General features: G+C 34.0%; 1 protein-coding gene across 3 annotated transcripts in view; it reads left to right on the top strand.

Moving 5' to 3' along the window:
- Window positions 1-13,431, top strand: part of LOC103968942 (structural maintenance of chromosomes flexible hinge domain-containing protein GMI1) — a 40,114-nt gene that overhangs the window by 25,425 nt on the left and 1,258 nt on the right. For all 3 annotated transcript variants that reach the window (XM_065129655.1, XM_065129656.1, XM_065129654.1), the window contains 13 exons: window positions 347-524; window positions 614-722; window positions 820-917; window positions 1,684-1,782; window positions 3,927-3,993; window positions 4,950-5,035; window positions 5,137-5,403; window positions 5,478-5,630; window positions 7,370-7,484; window positions 8,791-9,016; window positions 9,109-9,300; window positions 10,520-10,840; window positions 12,734-13,000. In XM_065129655.1, coding sequence (XP_064985727.1) covers window positions 347-524; window positions 614-722; window positions 820-917; window positions 1,684-1,782; window positions 3,927-3,993; window positions 4,950-5,035; window positions 5,137-5,403; window positions 5,478-5,630; window positions 7,370-7,484; window positions 8,791-9,016; window positions 9,109-9,300; window positions 10,520-10,840; window positions 12,734-12,977 — 2,155 coding nt within the window. In that variant the 3' untranslated portion in view covers window positions 12,978-13,000. The remainder of the gene's footprint in view (window positions 1-346; window positions 525-613; window positions 723-819; window positions 918-1,683; window positions 1,783-3,926; window positions 3,994-4,949; window positions 5,036-5,136; window positions 5,404-5,477; window positions 5,631-7,369; window positions 7,485-8,790; window positions 9,017-9,108; window positions 9,301-10,519; window positions 10,841-12,733; window positions 13,001-13,431) is intronic.

The raw sequence follows: 13,431 nt of genomic DNA, 5'->3' as shown, positions 1-13,431 counted from the left end.
CTTAAGTTTAGAGTTAAGAATTGATAAATAAAAGTTTAATGGTCCTTGGTATACCTTACCCACTCTCTCATCACCTCTGACGTTATTCTTGCATTAAGTCTCCTTTGACCTGGATGACTAATTTGGAAGATAATCATGTAACTTATGTTGTAGTTTTATTTGTTCTAATCCTAGCATCATGGTAAAATATTTCTAGTTATCCCTTTTATTTTGGGCATATTGTATTTTTATTTATTCATACAATTTATTTGTTGCTGTATGCTATATCTATAAATTCACTGCAAGATTCACCACCATATAAATATTTTCATATTACTTCCTAATTCTTGATAACATCTATGACCAGGGTTGGTTCCTATATTTCGTATCTTTCTGTTGTGTGTCTTGATCGGTACTCAAATCAAATTCCATTTTCAAGTATACCTGAAGCTACGATAAAAATATTTGTGGAAGAATGTATGCTTCTCCATGTTGGCAAAATGAAAATGATCCTTTCATCTGATCAGTTATTGTTGGAATTAAAGGTTAGTAGAAAGCATATGCTATTTTAGCTGTATTTTATTCAGTTTTGTCAGTGCCATATGCGATCTTTACCATTGCACTAATGTTGTAGGATATATTGATTGAAAGCAGCAAGCTGGACCTGATTCAGCCAAGTTATGAAGCTGTGTTGGCGATATGTTCGCAAGATGGTCTTTTCTCTGCTGAAATTCCATGTAAAGGTTGTTCTTTTCATTAATTTTATAAAGTCAGTCATGTTTATCTAAAGTTTTAAACATTATATCTAGTTCATGTATATTCATTTGATATTTGAAACAGTCATGCCGGGTACCTTATCTTCCGTGAGGCTGCAAACTTCTCTCCAGGAAGGAGAATACTTGGTTCCAGAAGAAGTGATTGAAGAACTTGTATTAGAGGTAATTGTCCTAAGCTAGATTTTTATGCTAATTAAAAATGCAAGTTTTTCATGTGGTCATATAAAACTGTTTCTGCAATTCCATGAGCTTTTTTGTCTGTATGCAGAATTTAATATGATGAGTCTTTGGTGATTCAACTAATTTGGCAATTGTTTCCTACCATTGGAAACCTCTTTTACCTAAGAGCTCTGTGAGAGTATGATACATGTAAAGAACAATGATAGTCGATGTAAACCAGCTTTTCCAAGCATCTTGATAGCATCCAATCATCTCCAATCACTGATTGCAAACTTTTGTGTATATTAACACAAAGATAGACAACTAGATTGGATGTAGATCAGCTTCTCCATACATCTGTATGACATCCTTGGAGGACGTGGTTTTTGATAGGGTCTGCATGAAAAAGATCCTTTAGTTACTAATCCTCCCAACTCAGTTGCAAAATATTAATTGCACGATCAGTTCAATAATAGGTTCAGCTGAGCTGAAGATTGGGAATGTATTCTTGCGTGGAATGATGGTATTCTCACTAATTGTGTTTCTCATGAGTAGACATCTCCTAAGGTAGCACATGTCAGTCAATTATTGAATAGGAAGTTTGTATCTTTTGAATGGTTTTTCCAAAACTTGAAGATGCAGTAAGAGATTATTTCTTGCTTAGTAGTTTGATTCCAATCTAGTCTTAATTTATTTTACTTTTGAATTTGAAATTTTTTTGGTTATGTTATCCCTTCAAATTGTGTGGTTAAATAATTAAAATTGTCAGATGTTTGATGCTTATGGTAATCATATTGAAGAAGGCGTGGAAGTGTTCATCCACACTGATGGGTTTTCCTTTCAAGACCACTTAGGTTATATTCGAAAGGTAAAGTTATGGTGAGTTTTGGTGATCAGATGTTTAGAGAATTTGTTTCATAACATCTTCCTCTTGGTTCTTTTTCATGTTGATTTTGCATTTACTGTTAGAGAAAAAAATCTAATAAAGACAAATGATAGATTTCTAGACGATATATATTTTGATTTGTAGGACTTCTTCTATGATGCCTATTTTTGATGATTAATAGTGGATTTAGAAATCATAATCATGGCAGCATAGAGAGATACTCAAGCTTTGATATTTTTTTACTAATTTAGTATTTGCGATCTAAATTTTAATTAAACTTTTGTCACTGCATCTTCCACATTGCACTTTTTTATATGGAGCTCAGCTTTATCTAAAATTCTCCTATAACATCAATGTAACTGTTGCTACAATGTAATTATTGCACATTTTTATGAGCATGGTTTCAAATACCAATGATTGCATTCTCATTGATTTTGACTGGTCTTGCCAAGTATAGGATTGGACCTTAAACATATTTTTTGGTTGGTATTATTTTTGTATTATTCCAGTGATAATGGATGGATTTTGGTTGGTATTATTTTTGTATTATTCCAGTATAAAAGTTGATGATATGTTGGTATTTTTTTTTTAAATTATTCCTTTCATTAGATTTAAAAACATATAAAAAATGCTCATATTATGGATTCAAACTTAAGATCTACTAAACATACAATGCACAAACCACTAGGATGTCTTGATAGGGACACCTATCGGTATTTAAAATCTTGATAATGAGTGCTTTAAATCATATCATCAACTTTTATAAGAGGTTTTTGATAATTTTCTGAATATGTGCAGGGCAAAATCATTTTGTATCTTTTTATTTATCCTTAATTTTTTTTTCTATTGCTGTCAATGATTGCACGCATTTATCTTGTAGTTATTTCATAATATTAATTAAATCGTCTTCCAACCTGTTTGTTCGCCTCAGAAATAAGAAAAAATAGAATTGGTAAAAGTAAAACAATCCATCCTGTTTGGGTTTATTGGGTCTTAATATAAATTTTCTTGGCCCAAGCCTATATTTGTTGAGGAGAAACTAGTCCAACTTGACGTTGTTGATGTTTATACTGATCGATCATTGAATGGAATTTGTAATTTCTTCATAGCAAGCTTCCTTCATATTAATCTAGAAGTTTTTCTCATATAAAGCCAGGATTAATCAGACTTCAAAGACCTCTCATAAGGTTGAAAATTGATTTGCCATACTACAAAGGAATATGGAAGACCGGATCCCTAAATATGTCCCTCAACTAGAATGAACTCTCTGTTTTCTTTGATCAATATGTTATAAAATATAAATCCCTGACTCTGGTTTGTAATCTTAATATGTTTTTCATGCAATAGACCCATGGGTTGAGCAAATATTGGTCTGATGCGCATTGCAATTTCTTGAGTAAATTATGTTGATGTTGAACCTTGAATTGGATATTAAGCTTTTCACCGAGGGTTGGGATGCCTCAATTATTTTCTTAATGAAGGGAAGGTTTGATGGGATTAGTTGTAACTTGGGTTTATGGTTTTATGCATTTTTGTTTATGCGTTTAGAGTTTCATTTTATTTAAATTTATAATTCACTTTGTTTGGCATTTGAAATGAGCTCTGTGACAATTTCAGGAACGAAATCATGCTGTTGAACAATGAAAGTCATGTGACAATTTTCATCAAGATATGCATTATTATAAGCTTCCAGTAACCTTAGGGATATAGTAATAGGATTTATTTATGTTCTTGGGTTTAGTTTTATCATCAACGTTGGACATGGAAGAAGTGATTATTCTAAATAGCCATCAATCTCCCTGAACCTAAATGCATTATTTCTGTTTTTTTTTTTTGTCAGGAAAGATACTTTTTTGAAGCATTACTGATGATAGATCTTGTTGGCATTGACTAGTGTTTTCCATTGTATGAGATGCAACATATTTAACACACTATAATATGCAAACTTTCCTTGGCAACTTTCTTAAACATGAAAAAACATGCCCAATGTAACTAGTGCTACATCTATTCATTATGCTGCAAGAGTTTTTCTTTTCTTCATTATCTACGATCTCATCGGATAATGATTTGTGAGCCAATTTAGCGTATTAACTGAATATGATTATCTCAATATGATTCATCTGTAGGTGAACTGCAAAGGATGTATCGATCTTAGTGGCCTTCTAACTGTGTCAGCTAATTTTGGTTCATATGGTACTTTCTTTCATCCTTTTTACTGACATATTATTTCTCTCGATTTTTGTCTTGAAGATGTGTTAAGTGTTAATATCCATTGTTGGGCATGACTGAGTATAGACCAATTGCATACCTAATACAATTGGTCCATATTTCTCAGGTAATAAGTGTTATTTTTCCATTGTTGGACATGGCTGAGGCAACAAGAATCTTGGATTATTTGTGCTTTGTAGTTTATGTGTGATCTTAGACCAATACACATAATTGCACCTGCAACTTATTAGCAAGGTTCTATCAAGTATCAATGTCAGGTACTTCACTTTTCTGTAGAAATTACAACAAAAAATCAACATATTTAAGAGTCTCCTTAGCAGCTGCTGATTTATGAACCATAGTGATAAATCTGAATATTATATGATTATATTGTTTGATGTACTAATAGGAATATTCCAATGAATTTTTGAAATTAGATGATGGATTGAATTTATTCAAATTTCTTCTAGGACAGGACAAGTTATATGAAGCAAACATCACAGCTTTAGTAGTTAGACTTCATTAGGCCCTTTTGGAGCATCTAGCCTGGAATGAAGTGTAAGAAAAAAGACAATGTATCAGATATATACTATCATTTTTTTTAATTAAATACAATGTATATCTTTTTTTACTTGATATTTTCAAACATTAATCCACCACAATGATGATATGTTCTCTTCTAAAATTTGCTACCTTAAGGTCAAGCTTGTGCTTGTGTTTTATAAGAACTTTTAGTTAGGTCTATATTTTATTGCTGGGTGATCTTCCTTTCGAATTTCCTCGATTCCTATATTTGCTTCAAATGTTCTATTTGCAAATACATAAGGAGTTTTCTTTGTCCATCACATATGTATTTGTTGGAATAATTGCAGAATAGTTTATATTATTGGACTTTCTGTTTCCTTCAGTTCTCTTTTTCTTGCTAACTTTGTGCAATACAGCCCACCTTTCAGTTTCGTATGATAAGGAGATTGTTTATAAGAAGAAGTTCCAAGTTGCACAAAGGGAGTTGAGAGCTGTGTCTGGGGTATGCAGTATATGTTTTTTATTTCTTTCCCAAATAAATGTTTCCATGGCATATTAAGAGTTTTTTGCCTGTGAATATTTTCTTAAATGTTATCCTTGCAGGTCTCCGGCATTCATCCGATAGGTTGTCAATTGGAGAATGTTATATTTGAAGTTTTTGATCCTGATGGACAAGTAGATGAAAAAATACATGGTCAATATCACACACTTAGAATAGTATCAGATTCATTGAAATTGGATGATACAATTCAGTACACTTTCCATCATGGCCGGTGCACTGTGCCTTTTGTCCCAGTTCCCCGCAGACCAGGGCCTTTTTGCTTTTCGGCTTTTCATACACGTTACCATGATCTTTGCACTGATATTGAGGTTTTGACCTGTTCGAACCCATCCTTGTATATTCTTTCACATCTGACCTGCTTACATTAAATCTTATCTTGCAGGTCAATGTTTTGGAGGCTTCAAAGTTGGAGCTATTTGCTGCAACAGAATCATATGGAACATTTCAATCTCAGGTTTTAGATCATATGGACTCATCAAAGTGTCTCTCTCATCAGAAGGACCTCCTAGTGAAGTACATTTCTCATCATACTCAGGTAATTAATTCATCACCAAATTGCTCATTGTAATTATGATTTTTTGTCAATTTTTGTTGCTGCTTCGGGGCTGTCACTGATAAGGTATATAGTGTGATATTTTATGTGGCATTCCATGAATAGGCATAGCTGCTTGTTCATATCTTTTGTACGAACATAGTAACATGTATGCTGTGGATTACCCCATGTGCCAGTTCAGTGTGTATGCCCAATGCTTTCATCCATGGTTCATTTTGGTTAGCCAGGTTGATGAATTAAGCTTTGGGGATCATGATTTATAGAGCTCAGTTAAAGTGAAAGGGTAAGGATTTACAAAGCTTAGTTGTAGCGAACACGTGTTTGGCTGATAAGTAGAGAACGTTTATATGAAATGAAACCCAGATTTATATCAGATTTTGGTGAAAATTACATTCCAACTATGTCCAGAACTCCAGATATTTTATTTTCATATGTTTCTAAGGACCTATTTGATAAATTCAAGAATTTTTTGGAAATTAATAAACAAATTTGAATCAGATCTAGAACTCACTTTGGAATTTTACATAATGATATAATCTTCCTAGACTAAGGATATAAGTTTTTCTACTCATGGTTTCCCTATTTTTTGGAATGAATATAGTTAGTGCCTATCACTTATAGATTAAGTAATTCACTGACCTGATTATGCCATATCTGGTTGCAAGTTGGCTAGGCATGCATACCTTCAAATCAATGAGTCCTCATGATAAATTTATTTCACATAAATGACAATTACAATGTAAATGATCAATGGAAAGTTTACAAATTACCTTTGTGCAGTTTACAGATAATCTTTAATGCCTATTTAGATTTATAACAATATAACAACTCATTAGAACCTCTGCCATCTTCCTCAGCCATCTTTATCCCTCCTGCATTTTGCAACGCAGCATCCATTTTGTGCTGGTGAAGCGTCTTCCTTGTTCGAGGCATGAAAAAAATGATCCCTGCAGTCTTTGATGAAACTTATATTTTGCATTGCAGTTATAGACACAGCAGTTTGTATTTTGGTAGATGATGCTGAATGAAAGTTTGTGCTTGGGGCTTGTTGATTGTGGATCAAACATGGTGGTAAATTGGAAATATGTTGGCGTGAGCTTTTGTGCCATGCTGAAGACTGCAGATGTTGGGCCTCCTTAAATTCTGCATTAGTGGTAGCCTCATGTGTGGGTTGACATTTATGGGTCTATGGGATTTAGTCCTGATGGAAGACTTGAGCTTTTAGATGACATAAGACTGGAGCATAGAACATAACAGGGTAGAAAAATAAATTGGTGGAAAAAACAAACAATGACACGTGGAAGAACTGAGTGAGGAAACAACTATAAAACAATCAAAATCAGTTTTTGAAAAGATAGGGAAAATTTTTCATAGAGCCATGAACAATCAAAATTATGGTATCTCATTTAATGATTGTTGTATCATGGCAGAGTAGCATGTTGTTTGCAACACCTCTGTGTTTAGTTGAATGCCCTTAAAATTTGGCCTAACAGCCACTAGCCATATGTCAGCGCTTTTGGCATGATTTAGCATGCCAGTGTGCCTTTCTGGCCCAATATACTGGTCCATGCATCATGTAGAACATGGATTAGTATTAGATGCATTTTAGAATTATCATCTTCCTTTCTCTTCTCATTGTACTCCATTGTACTCCACTGTATAAATTTTTTGCTTCAGTCTCCCATACTGGATAGATAAGCTAGTAAATGTGCTTTCCACAGATTCTTGATGAAAAAATTACTGAAGTTGGATTGAAGATTGGAGAGCATGAGAGGAAACTAAAGACACTGAATGATCAGAAGATACAGGTTGAGCAAGATATTCATGATCTGCGAGGTTCTGAAATTGTTTTATTACTCCTTTAATTTGAAGTTAAATTCGTCTTATATAGATATCTTGGATTTTTTTTTTTGTCTTTTGAATGAATTACCTTTTTATTTTGGTTTTGATGCATTGCAAGTAGGCTTGAGCATTTTGTAATGAGAAATGTCTATGGTATTAGTGTCATGCCTTGTGTAAACCTCACAAGTTTTTATGACTGTGTCATAGTAATTAATAAACTGTCTTTCTTGAGCCTATATAACTGCCATCTCGTTTGCTAAATATGATCCACTGCACTATTTTACTATGTCAGGACTTTTAAGATCTAGGGCACAAGTGCCTCCCATGTTCTCATCATAAGGACACAAGATCTCTTTTTGACTCATTCGTCGAAGATATATAGTGTAGTTGAATAAATTATTCAACAACAATGCGTTAATGAGGTTAAAACTTATATATCATTATCATTATTGTGTGAATTTTCCGGGAATTTATTGGACATGATTAAGTTCTGCATCATGTCTGAGACTGATCTGAATCATTTAAGACAAGTTAGTGCTTACATGACTGCTCAATGACCCTTAAATTCATACAAGAATTTCAAAGAGAGTGTGGTAAATTCAAAGTCATTTAATTATGGTAAAGAAACAGTACAAAAAGTGAACAAACAAAACAAAACTATAAAAATGTTGAAGTAATTGAGCTGTATCTGGAGATGTTAGCTCTCATGAGTAGAACCATGACCAAGTGGTTTCCAAATCCACTAGTAGAATGTTTATTTTTCCTGGCATTGAGGAGTTGAAGAGGAGCACGTGCTTATATAAGTTATACATGATATCATTAGTTGATGCTAAAGTGCTTATCTGTACATTATGCTTAAGTATCTATATATCATAGCTACTTAAAGCATGACTTTTTTCTATTTTGGATTTGAACATCTCAAAGCATGTATTGGCTTGAGAGTCCATATGTATGGAACACACGAAGAATGATTGAAAGCATACTTCCTTGTCTGTCTTCTATCCCTGTTCATCATACATATTAGACTTATTAGTTATTCCATATTTTAAGTATGAATTGCATTTATTAGCCTAGCCGTAATCTGTTCATTCCTTGTTTTTGATGGTTGGGCTTACTTGTACCACAGGATATGTAATTGTACTAAATGTTGCTGATTAACCCCAAACAACTATATATGTATATATATATATATATATGTGTGTGTGTGTGTGTGTGTGTGTGTGTGTGTGTGTGTGTAGTTGGCTTTAAGGTTAATCATATAGTAAAGGGAGTTTGATTCTAAATTTTGGTAAAATTCCAGTGTTCATTGGACCTCAATATTTGAGCCAAATTGAGTCTTTGAGTTCTTCAAGAGAGGAAATCCTTAAACGAATAGAACGAAAAGGTGATACTGCCGCTGCTATTTGCTGCTGTCTTTCTAAAGCTATCCAGAAGCAAGAACCTTGGAAGTGCTTTACAAACTGTACGCAAGATGTTGTTGGCCTTGTTGCTCTTCTTGGAAATGTTAATACTAGCAAAAATAGCAGGTAAGTTTTTATCAACAAACTTTAAGGTTCTCTAATTCAAGACAGTTATATCTTTTCCTGAGAAACTAAATCATCATTGTCTATATTTGCAGGATGTTTTCACAGTTTTTGGGTGAAGATAATATGCTTGCAATTGTTTGCAAATCTTATGAAGCTGCAAGTAGATTGGAGTATTATGATGAGGCTGGAAAGATTGATCACCAGCAAGCTGTTCATGGAGCTGCAGCTACACTCGGCATTAACATAAGTAGGAGATTTCCTGTAATATGCCTCGAAGACATAAGGTGCAGATTCCTTTGTCTAAATTTATTCTCAAATGTGCTTAGGCGAGAATATTAAAGGCTTAAAAAGAACACATTTTTTGAATAATATAATCATGCCCTGGAGCCAGAATTTGCCAAATGAGGTCCACGAACACATTTTTAAAGCTTAAAAGGTTCCAATAAAAATATTTTTTCAAATATGATAAACTAAGGGTTAGAAACTAAATCTACTATCACCAAATGTCTAACAATTTAAATAATAATTTCTTATATATGTCAACAAACCACAATGCTAAAGGACTATTAGTACTTGTTTTCAAAATCGGGTTTTTATACTCCTGGTTCTCGGTATCCTATTGTTGAACCTTTTCTGATGAAATTATAAAAGTTTTCAACTGTGTTAGTGGATTACTGAAAAAGATGATAGTTATTTACCTTTATGCTGCACAAAACTAATTTTGAAGTCTTATTACAATAAAGTTGGTTTAAATGGATTTGAATGATTAGTATGATACTTAGCAGTGTTATACTACTAATATGAATCAAATATTTGTAGTGAGGCTTTGGACCAAAATGATATAATTGATCTGCAAGCAAATCAAAATTTCTTAATATTTGTGAATGCTAATTAAAGATTCTTAATTTCTTCACTGTTCAAAGTTGGTGACCTTATTTTATGGTTTGTGCAGTAGGTCATGAAAAAAATAATGTTGATTCAATCACATAGAAACCAGAATTTTTCTTAAATCATATTCGTCTGCAATTACAAACTCCTCACTCTCAGGCTTTGTATATCCATGCACATGAAGAACACTTATAATTGGAAATAAAAAAATTTCTGAAATTAAAACTTTCCTCTGATGTATTAGATAAAGGGGAGATTTCTGATGTATTTAGCTCCTTCTCACACATATCTCTGTTCCCTGTCCATAGAAGTCATGTTTGCATCAAGGTACTATCAGTAAAGTGGCTTACTTTTCCTTTCACAAATGTCTGAAATGTAGATCTATGCCTCATCGTTTTGGGCCTTAGATACACTGGTGTACCATCCACACTGATAAACAATGATTTTTAAGTTGTTTTTAATATTTTTTGGTGGTGTACCATGTTGTATTGTACCTGTCCATATTAGTTACCTTTTAGGATTCTGGAAATCACTGGTACCAGTATTTGGTTCCTTGATATTGACTATGCTCTTGCAAGAGTTCACATACTGATTATATTGGATTAAATGCTGCAGACCATACCAAGGTCGAATCAGGCCTAATGATCCTCAGAGGAGACTATGTTTGTCAAATCCATTGTTGCAATCTGGGGCAGTTCCTGCTGGATTTTTAGGGTATGCAGTGAACATGATCAACTTAGATATTCATCACTGCAATACAAAAACACTTTCAGGTCATGGCCTTCGGGAAACCTTGTTCTATCTGCTGTTTGGTGAAACTCAAGTATATCAGACTAGGGCGGACATGAGACAAGCTAGGTCCTGTATTAAGCAAGGAGCTATTTCTCTGGATGGTGGGATTGTGAGGGCCAGCGGATTTATTTTACTTGGAGACTGGTGAGTGCATTTCTTTCAAGTGTGCTGTATTTCTCCCTCTGTTGCATGTTGGCACTCTGTTTGATATTTTCATTTTTTGTTAATTTCTAATCTGATAACTTTATTTTTTATCACAAGAATGTTTATATATCTAGAAACTTAGATAGCCACCTAATGGGGTCATTTGACTGTTGGTTATATGCTAATCTCAAGCAACAATTTGTTTTGATAGCATTACTGTGTCTTTTTTTTCGGTTTGGACAAGTTTTCTGCAAACTATTATTCGCAATACCTAGCATTGCATCCAAAGATCAAACTTTTGTGGTTTATTGCTGCGCTTGTTCAGTACCTCATGTTTGCCTTGAAATTATGGATAACCCGTGCAATGGATTTGTGTGGTCACACATTGCTTAAGCAGATTCAAAACAATGTTTTTTTTTTGTTCAGCTGTGAATTGTATCTCCTGCACACTAATATTTGTAATACTTATCAAATCAATGATAGTCCACGTTGTTTTGTTGTGAATTGTGAATTCTGCCACCTGTCACCACTTGTCGCCACCTACCTCCTCGTGCCCACCATGAATTGATCTCAAGTATTCCAGGTTGCTTGTGGAGAGATGTGGTTGAAGTTTAATCATGTTGTATTTGTCTTTCTTATATCCTCCTGTTCTTATGAAAGCATCATCTATTTCATGTTCTGAAGGATCAAAATCTATAACAAGAGATGGCCTCTTGTTCAAAGAGCTGATGAAACCCCTAATGCCAGCAAAGGTTGGCCACAACATACTGGTCATGAGCACACATGACACTAGCCATACTTATACTAGGAGTCGAGCCTAGATCATGGCCATCACTGCCTCCACTGATGATCTTATATAATCGAAGGTCGATTGAATTGAAATGGACCAGCACCACTGGCACTGGAAGAGCCATAATTGTACTAAGATGGACCATATCAATATCCGTCTCAAGCCCTTCTTGTGCATACGATAGTGTTTGACATGGTGCATGAATGTCAACCACAAGCTTGTGGTCATTGCTTCACATCACTCCCTTGACTCCCGAATATATTATAAGTAAGTTGCTCAATTATCTATCTACCCAAGTCATTTACCAGTCTTAGGACTTTACTGGCTTCCAAGGTTTTGTGCATTTAGCCAGTGTCTCGAAATCCACAAACCAAATGCTACTCCAGCTTGGTTATTTTTCCGTTGTTATCAGTGTAGCTGCAGTGGATGCACTACCAAGAAAAGTGGCCGACATGTTGCTATGAAGGATTAGTACTTTACTGTTCAATATTATTTTTCTACATGCATTTCAGATATCTAATTTAAATATGTACACTTAAAAAATGACTTATATCTATGTTAATCTGCATGGATCAAAGACATTTTCTCAGATTTGGCATAGAACTGCTGGATTCACACAGATTTTAGCTCAGATCTACAAGAATCTAGGTTGGGTTCTTCTGAATGAAGGCTAAGATCTACTCAAATCTTCTCGACTTGTGTAATTTAGCATGAGACCTATGTGGATCTAGACTAAATTGGTGCGGATGTGGAGATGTAAAAAATCTAGGCTAGGTTCGTGTAGATCTAGCTTATTGATTCTATAGTCCGAATCCATGTGGATCTTTGCTTTTGTGGACCGGATCCGAACAATTTTCAAATTTTCAGGTGATTCTTTATTGGGTACTTTATCAGGTTTCCTGCTTCTATTCCTATGTATCGATCTGCATAATATACTTGATTTTATTCTGTACAACTGTTCCGAAATATGTTGACCGATATAGATCAAAGTGTTACATTATATACTTGATAACTGCTGTATTATTTTACAAAATTGCAACAATTTCTTGATTGCCTTAGTGGCAAACAACTTTTATAGATCTTTATCTCTTTTTTTTCTTTAGTGAACCAGATGTAATGTTTCCTGTCATTGGAACGCAAGCACATAGAGCATTTTCACAGGATATGGTAATGAATATAAAGCAAATGGAGGAGAAGAAGGGTCTTCTGACAGCAATCCAACAAGAAATAGTAAAAGAATATGAAGCCTACACAGAGGACATGGCCAAGTTTAAAAAAAGAAGTGATAGGTTACGTGAGTTATTGACAGAAAGTTCTTCAACAACAAATTTACTGGAGTGGAAATGACTGCCCATGGTGTAGTTCATCTGGTACAATGTTATCTCTGAGAATCTTTTTTGTGTTTTATTTGACCATAATTAAATTTTGGTACAAAGGTCAGGTATAGTTCATGGTGTATGTAGTTCATCTGGTACAATACTATCTGTGTGAATCTTTTTGGTGTTTTGTTTGACTATAATTAAATTTTGGTACATAGGTCAGTTGCATCTTGATAGGTTAGCATGTTGTTGATTGTACCGTACAGGAGTGAGGACCAGAAACAGGCAACTTTGACAGACATTATCAAATATTTTCTAAATGACCTAGAATTTTTCAGTGATATTCATATATCTGGAAGTAGCATTACTTTTGGTCAGCTGGAGCATACATGTCGATTCTAGATTAAACTGACTGCATTAGGTTTTTTTATTATTATACGTATCAAAATATTCCAAATGCTGCAAGGAATGATTGGAAACTA

This window comes from Musa acuminata, chromosome BXJ2-10 (genome assembly GCF_036884655.1).
Source record: "Musa acuminata AAA Group cultivar baxijiao chromosome BXJ2-10, Cavendish_Baxijiao_AAA, whole genome shotgun sequence".
Taxonomy (NCBI): Eukaryota; Viridiplantae; Streptophyta; class Magnoliopsida; order Zingiberales; family Musaceae; genus Musa; species Musa acuminata.
This window is presented reverse-complemented; position numbering and strand designations above follow the sequence as displayed.